This window comes from Urocampus carinirostris, chromosome 16 (genome assembly GCF_059441175.1).
Source record: "Urocampus carinirostris isolate Australia breed hairy pipefish chromosome 16, RoL_Ucar_1.0, whole genome shotgun sequence".
Lineage (NCBI taxonomy): Eukaryota > Metazoa > Chordata > Actinopteri > Syngnathiformes > Syngnathidae > Urocampus > Urocampus carinirostris.
Window position 1 is genome coordinate 30488698 of NC_142364.1, and position 23115 is coordinate 30511812.

Sequence of the window (23115 nt, forward strand, 5' to 3'; positions counted from 1 at the left end):
TCATTCCGAAAAGAAAATATGGTGTAAGATTATTTTTTATTTTGTAAGGGAAAATACGAGTTTGTAAGGGCATGGAGCCGTGGAGGTTGACAGGTATGCATTTCCGATAAAAGTATTTACTATACAATACAATCGTATTTTCCGGTACATAAAGTGCACGGGATTATAGGGCGCACTTGCAGAACTAGGTGCGCTTTTCTGTTCGGAAACTATAATAATGTTTAGTTATTACACTTTGATGATAAAATAAATACTATGACAGTTAAACACAACATCATAACACTGGTACTGACCAATTTGATTTTTCAAACATTTTTAAAACTTTCTGAACTTTTTGCCACTTTAGAAACTTAAAATTGAGGCTGACGGAGCGCCTCGTCGTCCGCTACGCTCACGCTAACAGTTAGCGACTTACTTCAGGAAGCACTTTTTGAGAGATTATGCAGCGTCATTAGGAGGTAAAACTGATTAATGTGAATGGTCAGGCAGGAGCTTGCTTTCTGAAGGAGGAACACGGAGGGGTGAAGGGTCCCGCAGGAAGTGTTTTGTGTCCCTGCACAAAAGGAGGTCTGACCTCTTAAGCCCTTTAGAGCCTCTTTGCTAATACCCTCACCGGTGGCTACAAAGACACAGGGGATGCCATTTCAGCACTCGCATTTAAGCAACATTCACACACGCAAAGAAAAAGAAAAAAGGAGAATTCCGAAAGCAGAAAAGTGAATCTCTGTGCAGTAGAGTGAAACTGAGATTAGGCCTCCCTTTAATCCATTGACTGGGGCGCATATCAAACACAACAAAGCTGAGAGCACACAATGTCTTATCATAACACTTGGGGCACTTGGGAGACCTCTTTGGGAAATTCCTTTAAAAATAAAAAAGTACATTTTCTTTCTTACTGTAAGAAAACAGTGCATGCACCGTATTTTCCGGAATATAATACACATGTAAAACCCCTGAATTGGCTGGAAATTTAAAAGTGTACCCTGTAACCTGCTGCGCCGTATACACTGCAAAAATATGGTAGATAAGGTAGTAAACGCATACAGTGTTTATACATGTGCATTACTACACGAGGTTGTACAGTATACTACTATTTGTGCAATTGTTGGTCAATCGAAAAACATACCATAATCACATTGTATGTGGCATGGAAAAGGGTGTGGAGGAAATACCGGATATTTTTGTGTATAAGGCGCACCCCCTAAATTTTTATTGAAAAACCGGTAAACAATTTCGTTAGACTTTTTCTCAGCTCAAACTAAGCATTAAAATTGACAGATATTGCTGAACACATGCAGCCATTATTAAAATCATTTATTGACAACTATTAACACAATATCAACGTATTTATTTTATGTATTTTAAAGTCGTATTCATTATCAGATACTGTATATCTAAAATATATTTCTATGGAAAAATAACGAAAAGATGTATCAAATCATGAAAACAAACTAAGGTTTTTTTAATTCGACGATAAGTTTTAACACTTTGAATATATTTCTCTAATCCATCCATCCATCCATTATCTGCACCGCTTATCCTGAGTAGGGTCGCGAGAGTGTTGGAGCCCATCCCAGCTATCTTTGGGCAGTGTGCAGGTGACACCCAGCCAGTCACAGGGCATATTTCTCTAATACTTTTCTCTAATTATCTTGTATAGTGGATAGCAGGTACTTTTGCTTCTTTTAAGGATGAAATAATTCTAATATAATATCTAATTAATTCTAGTTAAAGTTAAATACTAATTTAAAAAAAATCCTTTTCATATTTTTAGTATAGTAAAATAAAAACTTGTTATACTGTTTATACAGGAACATCAAAATCATAATTTAATAATCTATTTTGTAATTTTTTTTGTGGTGTGTGAAAAGGCAGCAATATCGAAGCTACTTTAACACATGCCATCATATAATGTTACATCACATTTGCTCAGGCCTCATGCAGTAACCAATCACGACTCTGTATCCAAAATCAAGATAGCTGTGATTGGTTGTTACCAGTGTCATTTTCAGTGAACAGCAAGGAGTAATATAAATTAATAGAAATGTCCAGTTTTGCCAATAAATGATTTTGTTAAATTCTTACAGAGACAAATGAGATTATCAGTTTTGCTGTAGATCGGCAATGCTCTTATTGTGGCGCAGACATTTTTTATCTTTAGCTGTGAATCTCTACAGACTATAAGGGGCGCATTCGCACATCAGAAAAGGTCAAGGAACTTCACACATTTGCCATGATGTCACTTTCCATTTGCAGGTAACTAATAGTTTAGATCAGTGTTGGGCAAATCTTTTGAGTGGTGGGCCTCATTTGGTTAAATATACATGCAGAGATCTACATGTTATATTTCTTTCTGTACTTGTTTTTGATAAGATTAATTTGCATCAAATTGGTTTTGAAACTATTACATTTAAAGCATAATAAGATATAAGGTCACACTTTTTAACTTTAGATTTTGTACTATTGCTGTAGTTTTATTTTTGTAGTATTTGTCTAATAGAATTTAAGTATTTCCATTGTATTATTTTTGTAGATATATTTTTGCAGCATTTCTCTAGTAGTATTTTTGTAGTTTCATTTTAGACATATTTTTGTCGTATTTACGTAGTGGTACATCCTTAGGAATTTTCTGTAGGAATGTTTCTATAGTATAGTATTACTGTAGTAGTTTTTGTAGTATCCTTTTTTTTCAGAATGCAAGCAAAATATCACGTCCCTGTTTTTAAGCACTAAATTTGATATTTAGTTTTGTAGTATTACTTTTTGTGTAATGTTGTAGTATTTATGGAGTATGAGTTTTATAGTACTGCGACGGGCTGGCAACCAGTTCAGGGTATCCCCTGCTCACTGCCCAAAGACGGCTGAGATGGGCTCCGGCATCGCCGCGACCCTATTGAGGATAAACGGTGCAGATAATGAATGAATGAGTTTTATAGTATTTCTGTTGTAGGATATTTGCAGTGTTTCATTAAAAGTATTTCTGTAGCAGGATATTGTAGTATTTCCATAGTAATATTTTTGTAATATTTCTGGAGCGTTTTTTTGGTAGTGTTTCTGTAGGAAGATTTTTCAGTAAATCCGTAATAGTATTTTTTATAGTATTTCTGTAGTAAGATTTTTTTTTGTATCTCCATAGTAGTATTTTCTAGTATTTCTGTAGTGTTTGTTTCAACATTAAAGAAAACAGTAATTAGGTCCCTGTTATAGGAAACAATTCTGATACTTAGTTTTGTGGTAATACAGTATTGTGTTCTTGTAGTATTTTTTGAGTATGGTTTTATTAGTATTTCTGTAGAAACATTTGTGTAGTATTTTAGTGGCAGTATTTTTGTAGTATTTCTGTAGTTTTTTTGTTTTCCCAATGAAAGCAAAAAAATGCATTAGGTCCCTGTTTTAAGGACTAAATTGGAAATTTAGAGGCGTAGTAATTTTGTAATATTTCTGTAGTAGTATTTCTGTGTTACAGTATTGCTGTATTAGTATTTTTGTTGTAATTCTGTAGTATTTGTTTCAAAATTAAAGCTAAATAATATAATAGGTCCATGTGTCAATTTAATATTTAGTTTTGTAGTATTACTGTATTGTGTATATGTAGATTCTTTGGAGTATGATTTGTTAGTATTTCTGTACAAGTAGTAGTATTTTTGTACTGTTTCTGTAGTAAGATTTGGGTAGTATTTCTGCCGTAGTATTTTTGTAGTAGTTCTGTAGTATTTTGTTTTCAGAATGAAAGCGAAAAAATATATATCAGGTCTCTGTTTTAAGCACCAAATTAGAAAATTAGTGATGAAGTAATTTTGTAGTATTTCAGTTGTATTCCTGTATTAAGAATTCGTATTTGACGCACAAAAGAACATTGGGGCCAAAACTGATACCAACAAAAAACTGCATTGTTTTTATAAGTACTACTTTATTTACTTTTATATAAATTATCATTATACTTTGACCATTTTCATTCGGCAGGCCGGATGAAAAAGCCTGCCGGGCAGCATGTGTCTCACGGGCCGTAATTTGCCCCTACAGCTTATGATTTTAAAATGATGTACTATTTTAAACAAAAGCTTTTGTTCAATTACAAAACAGTTTAACCAGTAAAATATCCTGTCAAAGAGACCCAAAAAGTACTCCAACACCCATGCCACGCATGATAGTAACCTCTCATCACTAGTGGCTGTCAATCAAAGCTGGGCCCCCGAGGGCCTCGCCTTATTAGTCAGAGCGTAAAAAAAAAAAAATAGGGCCGGGGTCGTCCCTCTCCGCAGGCAGGGTCAGCGAGAACATGAGGAATGACGGGCGTCTCGGCAGGACCATTGATAGCTGCTCTGCAAGGAGTTACAAATCAGACTCTTCAAATAGAACACTTTAAGTCATCTGGTGTGTAATTCCAGCCAAGTAAATATAGAGACTATTGTCTTAGCTACACCATGTTCTTAGGAAGAAGCTATTGTGCTACAAAGCTACACTTACTATCAGTGTTGTAAATAAGGCGTTACGAAGGAACCCAATTACTTTTCTCTGTAATGATAACTGTAAATCAACTGTCGTCACTACAAATGTTGCGTTACTACGTATTTGCGATTCTGATTCAATGCAGATCATGAATGACCGTGTCCTCGAATTGCTGAATACTCTTGGGTTGACTGAATACAGTTATGGTGGCGTCGTCTCAAGCAGAGAATATGAGAACTACAGTATATACTCATATCCAAGCCGATTTAAAAATATATATGAAATTAACTAAGGGGGTCAGTTTATATGCGCATATTTGATTGAGTGTACAGGGCCAAGATCTATGGCCAATCATTTAGGCGGGCCGGGTCTGGGTTGTCTATCGTCGTTTTGTTTTTTTTTTGTTTTTTTTTCTTTGTGGAGGATCTGCACAGCATGCACTTACTTTCACTCAACTAATTTTTTGGATGACTAATTTTTACTTTTCCTTGAATCATATTACTCTGAAGTAACTGTACTTTTACTTGGGTAACACATTTCGCCGCTGCATTTCCACACCGCACGTGCTTAGATGCATCACTACTCGAGAACACGCTAGTAGGACTGTGGACGCATACGGTGGGGAAAGCAGGAACACAATGGTTAAACTTAAAAGAAAATCAAATACAATTATGGCAAGGGACAGACTAACCATGTGAGGAACGGGACCAGAGGAGTAAATTGTGACTAGAAAGATATTTTCGGAGTAACACACTACTTTTTTGTGTCAGTAATCTGAGTTAATTTTGAAATGAAGTAACTGTAAACCATTACTTTCTCACTTGGATTTTACACTTTTTAGGAACCCGTTCAACAGCAAAACTGACAATAGGAGAGCACTTGTAAAGGTTAGCTAAAAGCATTTACATCACTAAAGGACTAGAAATAAATTGTAGAATGTTGAAGGCTAGTGATACTAGCTAGCGACACGCTTGACTTGCTACTAGCATGGACCAACACGTGGACAATCTTTCCCAAATCAGTCATTTAACCTCCTTGGCGGTGAAAAAGCTGCCCAGCAAACTCATTTCGCCAAGGCCTGGCATAGACCCAGCCCAGCCAAATGTGTTTCCTATCGGTGTACACACATGAAAATTGGGATAACCAAGTAATGCTAATCGCAAACCAGAGAAAAGGTGATGTCAAGGTGCATGCATGCCAACGCAGGTCAAAACTGAAGTTAAACCATGAAAATAAAAAATAAATGTAGTTATTTTGGAAGAGAACATCAGTGATTCCAAGTAATATTCTTACGGTTTTAAGACATTATAAATACTTTCCTTCTTTGACTATATTTGTTTACCAGACTCAAGCATTGGAGAGAGAGAAAAAAACATATAAAAACAAACAAAAAGCAAAAACACATAAAGTGCTTAGAAGAGTAATCCAAAAAAACAAGAAAATAGTTTATTTATTAACACCGATAAACACCAAACGATACCCTCTGGTGCTAATTTGTGGCCCACGCCAACATTTTTAGGTGTGCCTCCAGTTATAGTTTGAACTGAAATCTTATTGAGGTTTTACTTGCATTGGTACACAGACAAAGTGTTTGAAAGTTATTTATTTATTCAGTCATCATTCACAATGACTCCACACTTTCTGGGACTTGCAAAAAATGTTGAGATCTACCTTATACAGTAATCCCTCGGTTATCGCGGTTAATGGGGACAAAAACCACCCGCAAAAAGTGAAAATCTGCGAAGTAGCGACGCCCCTTCAAAAATGCTTAAAAAAAAAGATTTTTTTTTTTCATTATTTCATTTTATTATTATAATTTTTTAGACCTGCAAAGCTCTGAACCCGCGAACGTGGAACCACGAAACAGCGACGCCCCGTCAAAAATGCTTACAAAAATTTATATATATATATATATATATATATATATATATATATATATATATATTTTTTTTTTTTTTTTTTTTTTTTTTTTTTAATTATTTGATTCTATTATTTTTTTTTTTTAGACCTGCAAAGCTCTGAACCCACGAAAGTGGAACCACGAAGTAGCAACGCCCCTTCAAAAATGCTTAATTTTTTTTTATTTTTATTTAATTATTATTATTTTTTAGACCCGCGAAGCTCTGAACCCGTAAACGTGGAACCGCGAAGTTGCAAGGTCCAACTGTAATTGTTCTAGTTCAGGGGGTATCCAACCCCTTTCAAGCTAAGAGCTACTTTTTGGTACTAATTAGTGCAAAGGGTTTATATTCATTTTTAAAATGACAATATGTTATTACTCTGTTGTAACTATGTTATTACTAGGTTAATTATTGGTAGTATGGTTTGGTGGACTCATTCAATGACCCCAAAAAATAATTTTGCCAGAAAATCCCAATGACCAAGCACTGGTGAGCAATTTTTGGAACAGGTCTGCGGGTCTTTAGCTGTCCTTCACACGTGTGCCCAATGGCACCAATTTGGAGAACCCTGTACTACGTCCTGTCTGGACTATGATCCCATATTAAAACTAGGGATGGTCAAAGATCAGAAATGGTGGTGATACAATGTATTTAAGTGTATCGATTCTTGTGATAGAAGCCGGCAATGTCCTCCCGACTTGAAAAAGAGCAGCCAATGATCTTCTACCGGGTGTTAATTACCCTCTATATTTTATATCATTTTTCAGTATTTGAATATCAGTATCAGTATGAAGAAAGGTGTACAAAACATTCCTGTTAGAAACATCTTTCAGTCCTTGATAAAACCTGTGACCAATTTTGTTTCGCAGGTCGGTTATTGAAGTCTCTTCGACTGAAGCTCATGAGTGGGATGTGATATTTTTAATTTGGGGGCCTACACCAACCGAGTCCAGTGAGGCGTATTAATGGTGCTTCACTAAGTTAATAAAACGGAAGATAACCCTGGATTAAAATAAAAAGAATACACTTTATCCTTTAGAAGGTGCACTTATGAATACTTTCTAAGCCCCCTGGGCAGGAAATCACATTCATTCCGATGTGTTTGATCTTCCTTGTGAGACTGACACTTCCACTGTGAGGCCACTCAAGTAGGAGTGTGGACGCATATGGGGAGGAAAGCAGGAACTAAGTTAGAAGTGCTCAAAATGAGGATGGCATTTTCTAACAAAACCAGAAACAAAGTGACAAACAAACGAGGGGGCAGAAAACAAATACATGTCCTAAGAAAATCAAACGTGGCAACGTCTGAACAGGAAACAAAAATTGAATCTGAAATGGAAAATGCAGTTGGCAATCTAACAAGTGAACACTAACTTACTAACAAAATGTTCGAACAAGAAACCCAAAACAAAATAAAACAAACCTGGCAAAGCATTGGAAATACAAATGGCACGGGAACGTGTTCTGTCCAAAGTGTCCTTATAAAGCAGTGGTCTCAAACTCAATTTACTTGGGGGCCACCAGAACGAGAGTCTGGGTGACGCTGGGCCAAATCGAGTTTTCAACAAGAAAAGCTTAATAAAACCATTCCACTGTTTTCTATATTTTATAAATTTTCTTATACAGAATGAGATCTAAAAGTAAAAAAAAAAACGTAAAAATCAATCAGTGATAAAGGAATCCACTGATATTAAAAGGACAGTGTGTAATATATGACCACTAAATGTCGTTGTGTTGTACTGTATTGTACAACTGAAAATGAGTGCTAAAAAGCTCAAGGGAAAATACAAATCCGGAGACTCAACGCGACCAAAAAGCAAAACCTTTTGAAATCAAGTAACTAGTAACTGTAACTTTTCAGTAACTCACCCAACATAGCTATAAACACCCTGAGACCCCCGTATCGTGTAGCCTCTGGCTTCTTCCAAGAAAACTTCTCTCCCCTCTAACCATGTTGTCTTGTTGTTGTAATTCCCCCCCACAACCTCAGATAACACATTCCCACTCTGCTCTCTGAAACGGCAGTTACAGGCCACTGAAACAACAATACCAGTCTTTCAAGAAAACTGTGCTAGCCCTGGGAGAGAGGTTCGGTCCTGAGACCCAGTCAATATTTGGACGCGGTTGCCTTTTTGTGTCCGTTTTTAATCCGAGCGGAACCAAACGGCGGGGAGCCGAGGAAAGGCCAAAAAGGGGGACGCGAGGGTAAATACTCGACACAATGCAAACGAGCCAACTCACAATATCAGTCTGTCACCCTGTAAAATGTGGAGCATTGTTCCTTTAAGTGAAGATTAAAAAGAGAAAACAAATAGAGGAAAAGTGAACCCGTGGCATATTGAGGTGCTCTCATCACAGGGGTATTAGCTCCCAGACAAATGCCGTAAATACTGAACTAGGAGCCAATATATTTTTGGTACGTTTTAAACACTTGTTCTAAATACAAAACACTGCGATGATGTCTGGATACATTTATGACGCCCTTTGAGAGAAGCGATTGCATGTTTTTGCCGATATTATTCAAATAATAAATAACACGAGCACATTCACAACGTATTCATAATATTTAAATTTTCACCCACAAATCAAGTCCTTAATTTGTACATACAAATTGAAAAGCAGAATGTTATCTATCAAAAACGATTCACTTCTTTCCATGTCATATGAAACAATGTCCGGTCATTGGATTTTCCTTCAATCCTCGAGGAATGATAACAAGCGAATGCAATTTGGTCCATATCTGCGGCTACCACCAATGACAATAACACAACGCAAACTGGCACTATTCTCCACATTATGGTTGCTCTAGCGCTGTCATCTAGGAATATAGGGCGGATGAATAAAGTATCTATCTATCTATCTATCTATCTATCTTCTTTCGGCGCAGTAGTAAATACATGATGTGCTCGTCTTTGTACTCACTATCTTCAATTGTTGCATGACCCGCAAGCACGTGACGTAAACAACTCAGGGCAGAACTAAAAAACAACACCGCTGAAAATGGCGTAAGGTGTGCAGGGGCACAGAGCAGTTAGTGTTCTGCAGCCAAAGGCGGCCGTGCCAAATTCCAATAGTAGTTGGCACCAGGTGTGCGGTGGGTTTAAATCGTAAGAAATGGACGTGAATTACTTCACTTTTATGGCTTTTTAGGCCCCAGGCTTTTAATCTGGTGGGATCTGTAGTCCGATATTTACGGTAAACACAAACCTCAAGACTTACAGTTGGAATAAACAGGATGCGTTTGGAGGTGGTTTGGGTACATAAGTGCACTAATCAAACATAAAAACGTGCCACGGAAAAGATGATAATTGGTGATCTGGATTGGATCTGCTCCGGAAAGCTTTGGACAACTATTGTCACGGATTAAAGGAAAAATCCCAGGGGTGACGGTTCTCTGGCAGAATAGTGGGATACCTTCCCTCCCCAGCTGTCACCTTGTTAGTCCCGCCCAATGAGCTTCTTTGATGAGAGCGGGTATCAGTTACCATAGCGTCGAAGACACAAACATCCAGAGAGATTAGGAACGGAACCCGGCTCCAGATTCCCCCGCTTTATCCCACCTCTCAACAACAAATCAACACATTAGGCCAGAGGTCGGCGAACCAGAACGGTTTTATGTCTGACAATATTCTCGCGGCCTGGCCCACTAATTATATTAGTAATGATAACAATGATAATACAGACGCTGTCCGACGTACGAACAAGTTAGGTTCCGGACAGTCGTTCGTAAGTTGAATTTGTTCGTAAGTTGCTTCAGTGCTATATTTTGTATGTTTAAGGTTTATACAAGTATGTTTAAGGCTTGTATAAGTAACCTGTATAGTTTTGTTCTAAAAAAAATAAACATTTAATAAAATGATATGCTCTATAAAGATAAATAAAGTGAATTTTTACTTACTTTTGGGACTTGCGCTTCAAGAAGTCCTCCTCTGTGGGAAAAGGAGGCTGAACAAAAGCGTTTACAGCGCCACGCGGCAGGAAGAAGCACTACAGTACTGTCTTCTAATCGGAAAAAGGTTCACACAATACAAAATTTTAACTTACAGCAATGTCCGGATATTTTTCGACATCCCGAAAAAATCTATCCTATCTACTGTTTTGTAATGTTTGTAAGTAGGGGAGCGTCTGTAATGACAATAATGATAATAAGCCCCAATCCACTGTGTTATCTCTAGACCACTAAGGATGACATGGGAAAGGGCAAATGATTTTATCTCATCCTCACACTATTTTTATGTTGTCTTGTCATTTTTATCCTAAAGGCGCAAGCGAATGGTCAATCGTTGTACATTGTTTTAGCTGTACTCATTCGCATATTTCTCCATTACAGTGCCACGTTGTCATAAAACATTATGGGAATAAATTCAGCCAAAACAACTTTGTAAAACGATTGACTAATCAAATACATCTTCAAGATAAAAAAGGCAAAATAATGCGAGTAAAGATAGTGTGATGATAAGATAAAATCAATTGCCTTTTCTTTTGTCATCAACAGCGCCCTCGCTGTCGCGATTTCGGATCAATTCCCGGTGCATCCAATGTTGAACAAAAGTGGTCATTAGTATTTGTCAGCTGATCCTTGCTTGTATGCTAAAATGTACCTCTATAAAACCTCATAAAACTTGAAGTGTTTTAACGTAAAACGAAACTGCAAGCAAAAAGAAAAGGCAAAGAGTTTATATTATGAGAAAAAGAAATTATGCTGATTGAGATTTTACATTTATGATTATTTCTCTTGCAGCACAACAGCGCAGTGGTTAGCGCGTGCGCGGCACAGTTCTGAGGTCAGGATATTGAACCTTCCTGTGGGTAGTTTGCATGTTCTCCCCGTGCTTGCGTGGGTTTTCTCCGGGCGTGCCGGTTTCCTCCCACATTCCAAAAACAATGCATGTCAGGCTGTCTGGCCAGTCCAAATTGTCCCTAGGCGACTGGCTGGCAACAGGTTCAGGGTGTCCCCTGCCCACTGCCCGAAGATACCTGGGATAGGCTACAGCACCCCTGCGACCTTACTGAGGATAAGCGGTGCAGATAACGGATGGATCATTTATCTTGTGAGATGATAAGATGTGATTTATGATACTTAAAACGCTTTGTTGCAAAAATCTGAATACATGACAAGAATAAAGTGAAAGGTGTTTTGGTTGTCAAAGAGACAGGACTAAGATACTATCTGTTCTGACAACTGTTAATCATAGCTCTTGATTTTCAACTTTTGAAACCTTGTATATAATGACCAGTGGAAAAAAAAAGAAAGATTTCAATCAGTCAATCAATCCTGTGCAGCCCGGTACCAAACGACCTACGACCTGGTGGTTGCCGACCACGGCCTTGCCTTTGTGAGCACCTCACAAACTCAGGTGGGTCTAAATAATGTGGCTAAATATCAGCCGAGCGGGGTAAACGCTAATGGCTCCTTGTCAGAGCAGTAGTAAATACCCGACTCACACAATTCCTCCCGTCACCGCGTGACTGAAACAGACGGCGACACTGACACAAGGGAACATCTGCGACTCATTTTTCTCACATGAACATTCTCGCTGCAAAACGCAACACTTTTTTTTTCATTTTCATCGCTTTGATTGAGATGTTTATGTCTTTGGAGCAAATTCTAACAATGGGAAGTTAATTTGACGAATGGAACTTGGACAAAATGTTCGATGGATAAAAAAAAGGCGCTTTTTAGGTCAGATATCGAAGACGCGTTTTTGATCCTACGGCTCTCTGTGATCCGTCGGCAGAGAAAGACGCTTGCTGCATGAGCAACTAATGATTTTTTGGGGCTGTTTGGACAAAAATGTTTGCCTTTTTTGTCATCTGTATTGTTCCGTTTTAGAAGAACAAATATTAACGATTGGGATGGGCTGTTTGACCTGGAATCCTACAGCAGCCAAGAGACCTTCTCTAGTGTGCAGCAGGAAGCTTTCTAATTTCCTCTTACGGGTGACCACTCATTGATAACTCTTTACAAAAGTCTACAGCAGGGGTCTCAAACTCGCAACCAGGGCAACATTTTCTGCCCTCACGATTATAGTTTGAGGCCCACTGCCCTAATAAGGGCACTTATAAGGGACAAAGTGTATTGTTTGACCACTAGATGTTGTGCAGCCAAAAAGTATTGTTAAAAAAGACGTTGTTGTTTTCTATAGATATTATTTTGGGTATGCTCTTTAAATTATGTTTGAAATCAATGGAAAACGAAATTTAGAAAGGAAATTATTTGACCTAATATTATGTAAAAAAGGGGGGGAGGGGTAAAATTATATAATTTTACGTTTTTAGCCTAAAGTAGAAATTCTCATAATTGCTTTTTAACAGGAGCTATTCTTGGCATTCCACATTCTAAGATCAGCAGAAGAGCCCGTCTCTAGGTTTGTTAAATCTGCATAGCAACTCGCATCGAACCAGAGCACCGGTCCACTCAATGCACGCGGCATTCCTCGAACGGCAAATCAACTCTGATGGGAGTAAACAATGGCAAACACTTGAAAATCTTGCTCTCGTTTCGCACCCGGACTTGAGCGACCTGTTCTGCAAACTCAAATAAGTGTAAATTTCACTCGTTTTGCATCGAAACCCAGACAAAAGTTGCATTGTGACCGAAAGTCCTACAATTTTACGTGCTCTATTGACATTGTTGAAGCTTTGTCAAGCGATGGGCAAAGCTGATTCATCCTTAGGTAAATTCCTTTTCTGCATGCTGAGTCGTGCATGGCAGGATCTTATCAGCAACATGAAATAAGCGATGGTTCAGCATATCAAAGCATCACAAGCTTAAATCTGTTTCGATTGAAAGTAGGTAGGGCTGCAATCATTAGTCGACATTCTCGACAAAAATCAATAAAAGAAAAAGTGTCAAGTGTCATTAATTTACTTGTCGACTTATTTCGCCAGACACGTTTTTCCAACAGAGAAAGGGATCTCTACATAAATATAATCTCTGCTGAGAGTCTGTAATGCGCAATAGTGTCTCTGTCTCAATCGGTAATGTAAAACATATGGAAATGGTGGAATCAATATCAACTATGTGCACCAAAACTTGGAAGCATTTTAGAAAGAAAGAAATACTTTCAAAGTTTGCAAAGAATACCTTGGGCATCAGGGCAATAGATCGGTGGCACAAAAACATTCAAAGAGCCCGTTGGATGAAATTGAGTCTGACTCGCCTCGGTAAGAATCAAGTAACATTCAAGCCAATATGGTTTCGATGATATGCATTGTTCATTTAATACACATATATTTCGCTAGAGAGAGAGCGTGAGCATTATGCCAGGTTGTGCCTGACAAAAGCTTTTGAAATTAAATGCATGCAGTTCGAAGAACAAACATGAGATGTTCAAACATTACAAATTACAAACGTCAAGTGTTTAATACTGTAAGCTTTAATACTGATTTACAACTGCTGAATATCATTAAATTTTGTTTGTTTCAGACTGCGTCGACCACTGAATTTACTTACCTAAATGGACATCACATGTATTTTATTGACCGTTATACTACTGATAAAGTGCATGTTCTTGGTTTAAGGCAGGGGTGGGCAATTAATTTTTATCAGGGGCCGCATGAGAAACCTGAATTGTGTCAGAGGGCCACCAACTTTCTTTCATTGTAAAATGCTCAAATTAAATATTTTGAATAGCTGATGCTGATAATCAGAAGAATATAGCACTCTGTAAATATTTATATTAGGCTATGTGAAATTGTGGTGTATTGGTTAAATAAGAAAAACAATCATTGAACCAGTGCAATTTATTTTTAACTTTTTAATTTCCACAAACAATAACTTGTAACGTTCTCCACCTCATGTTACCTCTTCAGTGAGAATAATCCAGTCTGTTCTGGGCTTGAACAAGGGCATTGGAATCTGGCGGAATGTCTGAAGTGGCTATGCGAAGGACAGCTGAGAGGTGGTCAACAGTCATAGAGGATCTATGTTTGGATTTATTAAACTTCATAACTGAGAATGTCTGTTCACAATGATAGGTAGATCCAAAGAGGACTAGGATCCTCTGAGCATGCTTCCTCAGGTGTGGAAAGTTCTCCTCTTTGAGGGAGTAAAAATCCAGCAGTGAGACTGACTTGAAGTGATCTGCCAAAAGTGTGTCAGACTGCAGATCTATGAGTTCCATCTGAACTTCACTTGGGGCATCATCCACACTGCAGTTGAAGGGAGAAGAGACCATGTGCATTTCACTCTCAAGAGTTTTGAAATCGCCTTGAAAACTCTGCATGCAATGTTTCTAACATGGTTGAGTACTTTTGGAGGTGATCGCCTGATCTTTTTGCTTCCTTAAGTGTTGGCAAGTGGGTCAGAATGTTGTCCTTCACTTGGCTTGAGAGAAGCTACAGTTTTCTCATAAAAGCCTTCACTGCACTGTACATCTCATGCACAAAAAGGCCCTTGCTCTGCAGTTTGACATTAAGTTCGTTCATTAGTGCGGTCACATCCACAGTGAATCCGAGGTCTGCCAACCAGTCTTCATCTGAAAGTTCTGAGACGTCATGACCTTTCTGAACACAGAACTCCTGAATCTGGTTTCTCAGGTCCCAGACACTTTTCAGAATTTTGCCAAGGCTGAGCCACCTAACAGTGCAGTGATAGCTTATGTCACCATATTCAGCCTCATTTTCCTCCAACAAAGCAACAAACTGTCTGTGATTTAAAGCTCTCGCTCTGATGAAGTTAACTATTTTAGTGACAGAATCAACAACATGTTTCATTTTTAACACTGTCTTACACAACACTTCCTGATGTATGATACAATGCAAAAATGTCAATTTCTGATCAGGGTTCATTTCTGTCACTTTATCCTGCATTCTCTTTAAAAGTCCAACATTTTTCCCGGCCAGATTTGGACAACCATCTGTTGTCACACCTGCAAGCTTGTTCCATTTCAGTTCTAACATGTCCATACATCCATACATGCATTTACCTCTCTGAACAAGTCATTACCTGTGGTTGTCCCTTTTATTGACTGCAAGGATGCCAACTCCTCCGTGATTTGAAAGTCTGCGGTTATCCCACGTAAGAAGATGAGCAGCTGGGCGGTGTCACGTACATCGCAGCTCTCATTCAAAGCCAGAGAAAAAAAGTCAAAGTCCGCCGCTCTTTTCCTCAGCTGAAGCTCTAAATTTCCCGTGATTTCCTCAATCCGCCTCGTTACAGTGCGTCGGGAGAGTGAAACGTTCTCAAACGCGCCCTTTTTTTCTGGGCACATCAGCTCAGCAGAGTCCAATAAACACTCCTTAATAAACTCTTCGTCGGAAAATGCCCTACTTTTTCTGGCGATTTTATGAGAAATTACATAACTTGTCCTGACGGCTGCATCTCTGGAAGTGTGAAGTTTAGTGAAAAATCCTTGTTGGGTTTGTAGTTTTGCTAGCAATGCATCAGACTCCCTTGCACGCTCTTCACCAGACAGGTTTCTGTATTCATCTTCATGCTTGGTCGTGTAGTGGCGATTCAAATTATATTCTTTAAACACAGCAACCTGTGTACCACAGACTAAGCACACTGCTTTACCTTTAATTTCTGTAAAGAAATATTTGGCAGCCCATGTCTTGTTGAAAATACGGCATTCGTTATCAACTTTTCTTTTCTTGGGGTGTGCCGACATCTTGAGGGTACCCTGGCGAACAGTATCACCTTCACTCACTCAAGTGAATACGCGCGTGAAGGCGCTACGTCTATGACGTGTATATGTAGTCAAAATAAAATTTCAAAATAAAAGTTTAATTTTTTTTTTTTATTTATGGTGTTTATGATTGGTCTTACGCGGGCCGGACAGGGACGTACAAAGGGCCGGATGTGGCCCGCGGGCCGTAATTTGCCCAGGTCTGGTTTAAGGGATAACAAATGTTTACCTGATTTTTATTTATTATTTATTTCCCTTACCCTCAAAGTGGACAGATGGTTATTTATAGATTTTCATATATATGCCTTTATTGACCAAGCACCGTGCCTAATTGGTTTTAGATCCGCAGTTTGTCTATCAAAAGGTTTATTTTTCATTGTACCAATTTTTCTTATGTTTACTATTAATTGCCACAAAAATCAAATTCCATGCTAAATTTAAGAATAAAAATAATGACTATATGATTTTTTGACTAATAGTCAGAGACTAGTCGACAATTACAGTAGTCGTTAGTTGCAGCCCTGATCAAAAGTACAATGAAAGAGTTTCTTTTGGCCATATAACACAACAAAAAAATATATTTTCATCCGTCTCAAGTCGCTTCCCAACAATTCAAGAGCTCCTGTTGGGATTTTCATGAATGGCTGAGTATGGACCGCTGTTTGGGATGCTCGTCGCTTTAGACAAATACTCGATGGAGATAGCAAAAGGCGGCGGCAGGAACCAAGCTGGGACTTGAAACGCAGCAGGTTCTCAGTTCTCCAGCCGTGCCAGTTACATCAAGCAGCGGGGTTACGAGCGACGCAAGCATGCGTGGAATACAGAAGGTCAGAAGGGAACCGGGCCTTTAAGAACGCCGCTTACATTAATGCAGCTCGGGTCGGCTTTCCATTAAAGTCATGAATGAGAAAAGAAGGCGCAGTCATTTAGAGTTACTCATTTATTTCGCCGCCGTTCGACCGGGACAAAGCCCAAGTGGGGTGCCGTGCCGAAACCGTCACAGGGCCTCCCACACCCGCGTTTGGCGGTACTGCCCCGGTTTTGACCCTGACAACGGGTCCCCTCCGAGCTGCTTAACCTGGACTTGCCTGGTTACTGGCAAAGTGTGTGACCTCAGCATGTGTGAATCTCTCACCAGACCCAACGTCATGCTGGGTCTTGGCCATTGCTAAAATCCTCCTTTATTGTCTGCTCCTTCAGACGGGTTGAGGGGGGTAAAGGCAGTTGGGGCAAGGGGGTGTAAAACAGACTTGGGAACAGTTTGAAGGCCAAGAGAAGGGACGAGAGACAGGGAGGGGAACCGAGAGCTGTTATCAGCCCCTGATATCTAATCTGCCTTTGAGCAGCCCGACGGCTACCTTTGATCTTCCAATACATTTGCATTTGTGTCTCCAACATCCTGTCAATATGTGTCAAGGGAGGATGACGGAAGATCTTATCAGATCTGGTACTTGTTCTTTAAAAACACTTCATGCTCTCATTCCTGTCAACCTCAGCCAATTCCTTCCTCAATGATTGCAGTTCCCCTTATTAGGCTATGATAAACCTTACAAACACAACATGGCTCATATTTACTCACAGCAATCTGTGAAGACGTTGTCGTCTGCTTCGAGTGACCGAGACCATCCGAATTGGAGCCAAATTAGCAGAGACATATACAATTTTTATACGGCATACACAATTTGATATGATAAAAAAAATCTGATAAAATATGAGGAAAATGTATAAGCTGACAGACATGTGTTCTTTAAAATAAACAACAGCGAACGTATGTATGCGGTCATAGTAGGGAAGTGACAAAAGAATAAAGTGTCAAAAGTTTTTGTTGAATATATCAGAGGGAAGCTAATATCTACTAATGGTATGAGTATCCCCATTGGTATTGATGACTACACAATAGTTGGCATTCAGTAATGATCCATAATGATAAATTAAAAATAGCTAACGTTCTGAAACTATGTTCACGTGTCTTATATATTGTCATGGAAATTATAATTTCAAAGATTATGATGATTATTTGTTACCTTCTTTTAAAAAAAAAAAAAATCTAAAAATTGCGTTATTTATTTTGTAGATAGATAGATAGATAGATAGATAGATAGATAGATAGATAGATAGATAGATAGATAGATAGATAGATAAGTTGACATTATTACTCTACTGTCAACTTGCGTAAGTTTTCTGCAGTTGCGCGTCTTTAAACTTTTAAATTTGAATCGGGGAAAAGCAAAATGGACAAAAAAAGGGTCTTTACGGGTAGATAAGACAAATTGTGAGCAAGCTGTCAATAATACATTACTCACTTTTCAAGGATGGCAGTGATTGGGAAATGATTAATGGATCGATACGGGTGGGTAAAAGCATAGGTATCAAGGGTTTATTCGCATGTTTCGTCTTGAGAGACTTCTTTTGAGTTGTTGTAAGTTAGTTTTATTGAGGACCAGGCAGTAGTTTAACTTTGAAATCGCAGTAAGCAGATGAAGCTCATACCTAGGGTTGGTGCGGTTCCAGAAGACGGCGTAGCGGTCCGAGACCACCTTGGAAGCCGGGTCTTGAGCGTCCACGCAGACCCCCAAAACGAAGACGAAAAAGAACAGCATTCCCACTTGAAGCATGTTTGTTATAAAACAAACCGACGAGCTGAAAGGTTCGGTGTAAAGCTTCTGATAAATCAAGTGGTGTCTTTTTTTCAGAAGTTAGTTTATAAATTGTCCTCACTCAAACTCAAGAGAAATCCAGATAACAGAAACTCTAAACAAAATTCACTGGGAAAGAGGCACTGAGCGTGAAAAATGACGTCAAAACACAATAAAAGTCCCAGCCGGTAGAGCTCGTGGCTTCGAATAAAGTCCTTACGATGGTTTCCTCTCGATTGAGTTCCTCGTCCGGAAAGCGATGCCGATTGAAAACAATTCCCGCTACGATCGTGTACTGGACACGCGGGTGGGCTTAGCACCGGAACGTCCAAGCACTGTGTGCCGGGATCGAAAGCGGGAGAAGCGGCGTTAGTGACCGAGGGCAAACGGAACGAGTGTGCGCCTTGAATCTTGCAGCCATGCTCCCCCGGAGCAAGCCAACCCCCACAACCAACACACCCACCCCTGTACTCCCTCTCCTAGCTCACTGTCGTACCAGCCGTAGCCCGCTGCAAAAAGTGTCCACCCTTACACCGTTTTTAAATGTATTCCCAAACAGAATTTTGTTGCACTTAGGCACAGAACGTGCAATGTTCCTCCCCAAATTAGGCAAATACACTAAGCCCTCGGTTATTGTGGTTAATGGGGAACAGAACGCCCACGAAAAATGAAAATCCGCAAAGTAGCATTGCACATTCATTAAAATGCCCACGGGTCAAACTTGCCTTAAGATAACATCCGTACCGACTGAAAACATAAAACTGTAACAAAATGTCCACTTTATATATACAAAAAAACAGTACTGCAGTGTATGGTCATTATAAAAAAGGACAACATATTTGGAGGGCTTCTCCTTTGAGTCAAAGGAAGCGATTTAAAGAGCAGCTGGCTACCTGCACGCTAGCATCGGTTGTCCAAAATTTGAGCCAGGTCTGCGTTAAAATACAACTGTCCCAAATGTAGCTGTTTCCCCTGAGTTTTAACCCCAGGTCATTCTTTCTGTGCATAATGGATCTGGCTATGATGAGATACAGGCTCGGCAGGGATGGCTTAGGAGAGTTGTTAGCCTAGCCGTTGCAGTAAGCCAGACCTACAGCCTGGCTATTTCCTTCTCTCCCGCCATTGCTTTAGTTGCTTCCTGAACCCAATAATAATCACAGAGTGCCCGAGAGTGATCATCATTTTTAGGCTTTTCTGACTATCTTCAGAGTCTGATTTGATTTAATTTATTCTCAATGTAACAAGATGCTGCTAAAAGCTAGCTGTTGCTGTTTGTTTTGGATGACCCATTAAATAGAGCCCCTGCCCTACTCTTTGACTGGCAGCATACACCAACCTATCACAGTCACACACACAGTCACACTCACCCAACCCATAAAGCCCTGCCTACTCAGCCCCCTAGATAGCATTTGCTGTCCTCTGTTTGCTGTCTGCTCACACCACAATGCACCGTACATTGACAATGACAATAAAGGCAATTCAATTTAAAATCCACAAAGAAGTAAACCTGCGATAACCAATGTACGGAGTAGCGAGGGGTCTCTATATGTTTCAAAATATTCCATGCACCAGTGAACTCAGAAATTAAGTCTCAAAGTTGACCCATCTGCCGTGTTTCTTCTAGAGCCGCGACGTCATTGAAGGAACACAACACTTGCAAAATGGCAAATCTCATTAACACAACATCTAAGGCCAGCTCTGAAACAGACAGCGACTGTATTAAACAGCGATTGCATACTGTGCATTTCTGTTTGGAAAAATTGGAAATTTGCTTACCTTTTCGCCGTGGGCCTCTTGGCTGTTTTGACAGAATTGCATGCTTCTTTCTCAAAGGCTGCGTCGGGCTTGCTCACCTGTCGCCATTGCAGCTTACATTCCGTGTTGTCTTATGCCTCCTCTTAGGTAGGCGATTGTAGCTTTTAGTTTGTCGTGGTTGGTATAATTTTGTCCGATTAGCTCCCCGACTAGCTTGCTTCCGGTTCGTGTTCATTGGCTGCCCACAGTGTGTTTTTTGGCTACCGCTTTTGTTGTCGGTTCGTGGTTAGCCTGCATGCTCACCGTGTGTTTTTCAGTCGACCAGGCCACATGGTTTGATATGGCCCGAGAGACAGTGCTGAGAGAAGCACGAGAGAAAAATGACTGTCAAACAATGACTTGCGTTTTAAAAGATGTTCACTGGATCTTGCCAAAGTTGATTGCCACTCCCAAAGTCTTATTTCCTGACTACAGTTTATCAATCAGAGACCGTTGACTAAACCAATCCCGTTGTTATATCACTTGATATAAAAGTCACAGACGCATTCTTTAAGACAATATAAAAAATACAAAATTTACAAATTACAATTTACAAAAATAGAACCTATGTGTGTTTAAAGGAATTTAAAGAAGTTTTGTGTACTTTCTATAAAGATATTGTCATGATTACTCATTGCCCTCACCTGTGCCCGCTGTTGCTTGTTGCCTGATTAATTCCCCTCCTATTTGTACCAAGTACGCCAGTCTCTCCCGGTCAGTCCGTCAGCGAACCTCTGCATACGCAAGGCAAGCACTTTGACTCTGGCTCCCGTCAGTCCCGTTTTCAACCGTATACCACTCGTCTGTTCCTGATTCCCCGTTTGGCTCCGGCTAACAAACCGTTTTTGACCACCGACCACGCTCTGAACTTCCACTCCAGCTATCGAGACGTTTTGCCTGTTTGACCACGCTACGATCTCCCGCTCCGGGAGATCCACTTCCGCATTCCGATCACGTTACGATCCAATGAGCAGCTTGCTTCCCTCGTCCAGCGAGCACCAGATCGCTGGCATTTGTTTTCCTCTATATCTCAATAAGCTTGTGAGTAAACGCTCCGCATCTGGGTCCTCCTCCTGTTCTGGTTCTGACAGATATGAAATCTAACAGTGGCGTTTCAATATTTAGGTAAAAAATGGTGCTGTAAAAAAAGCCCTCAATAATTTTACAATATAATCGCTTAATTGTGAACTTCCAAAAAGACCCCCAGCCTAACAGCTAAGGTACACTTTTTATGCCATTAATTTAGTAGTCTGCCCCCCTGATGTGTTTTTCTACCCCCTGGCAGAAATAAGTTTTACAACCCTGGCTTACAAGAACAATATCCTTGCAGCTCATATAGCCCAACTGATCACACAACTTCTGACAGCCTCATTTTACAGGGAGATTAGATGCTGTTTGTGTTTCTAAATAACATGTTTCTAGTTGTTTGGGAGTTGATGCACTCTATATCACAAGTTCTATTTGATTTTACTTGTATTTGTGCCACGTAAACTAATAGATGTTTGCGTTTTTGCGAAATACAACTCGATCTGCCGAACATTTTTTTTTTTTGCAGGTCTGTCTTCAGTGTGAAAAAGCGTCTGTCACGCAGATGTTTTTTGCGACTCAATGCGCCGCGCTGTGGTCACCATAGAAACAACATCATCATAAAGAGCGAGGTGCCTCGAGTCGCATGAATTCAATCGCCTCAACCAAAAGTGGAATAAATAATGATTTTGTGACGAGGAGGAGTTAAAGACATGCTGCAAAGAGGAAAAGTGGTTTGTACGAAGGACCATATTTATAAATAAATTGAAAATAAATAAATAAATTACTGAATATGTTTATTTTTGTATATATGTATATATGTATATATATATATATATATATTTATATATATATATATATATATATATATATATATATATATATATCATTGTCTCATCTCATTAGCTGCACCGCTTATCCTCAGTAGGGTCGCGGGGGTCCTGGAGCCCATCCCAGCAATCATTGGGCAGTGGGCAGGGGACATATATATAGGGGCAGCACGGCGGCGCAGTGGAGAGCGCGTATGCGTCACAGTTCTGAGGTCATAAGATCAAACCTCCTGTGCGGAGTTTGCATGTTCTCCCCTTGCTTGTGTGGGTTTCCTTTGGGCACTCCGGTTTTGTCCCACATTTGAAAACATGCATGTCAGGTTAATTGGCCGGTCCGAATTGTCCCTAGGTGTGAATTAGCAAGTGAGTTGTTTGTCCCTGTGTGCGACTGGCTGGTCAGGGTGTACCCTGCCCACTCCTGAAGATAGCTGGGGTGGGTTCCAGGACCCCCGCGACCCTACTGAGGATAAGCGGTACATAAAATAGATGGATGGATGGATATATATATAAATTAACACATGAATAAATATCATGATTATAAATTGAAATGTCTTCAAATATCCAAGCATTTAGTTACACATTTTGTCGTGTAAATTGATCTGTATTTTATCATTTATTTTTTCATGTATTTTGTCGTGTCGTGCACAACAAGATATAAATGAAATGAGGAGCTTGTGCAGTTGTCTTAGCTTTTCAAGCTTTTCATCTATTTTTTTTTGATCAGTGGTGAACGAATCTGCTGCTTTTGCAGTTAGTCGGCATGCTCGTCAATTAACCAATCGGTAAAAAGCTCTGCCAGTTCGACCCGCCTCCACATTTTAATAACATTATATTGTGACAAAATAAA

At 39.5% G+C, this 23115-nt stretch overlaps 1 protein-coding gene and 1 pseudogene across 1 annotated transcript in view; both read right to left on the minus strand.

The window, feature by feature from the left end:
• Window positions 1–20541, minus strand: part of LOC148351035 (ephrin-A5b-like) — a 138524-nt gene extending 117983 nt beyond the window's left edge. The window contains exons 1-2 of the mRNA XM_088355612.1: window positions 20395–20541; window positions 18473–18622 (exon numbers count right to left, since the gene is read on the minus strand). Coding sequence (XP_088211738.1) covers window positions 18473–18597 — 125 coding nt within the window. The 5' untranslated portion in view covers window positions 18598–18622; window positions 20395–20541. The remainder of the gene's footprint in view (window positions 1–18472; window positions 18623–20394) is intronic.
• LOC148351037 (general transcription factor II-I repeat domain-containing protein 2A-like) lies at window positions 14498–15305 on the minus strand (annotated as a pseudogene).
• Window positions 20542–23115: the final 2574 nt, after the last annotated feature.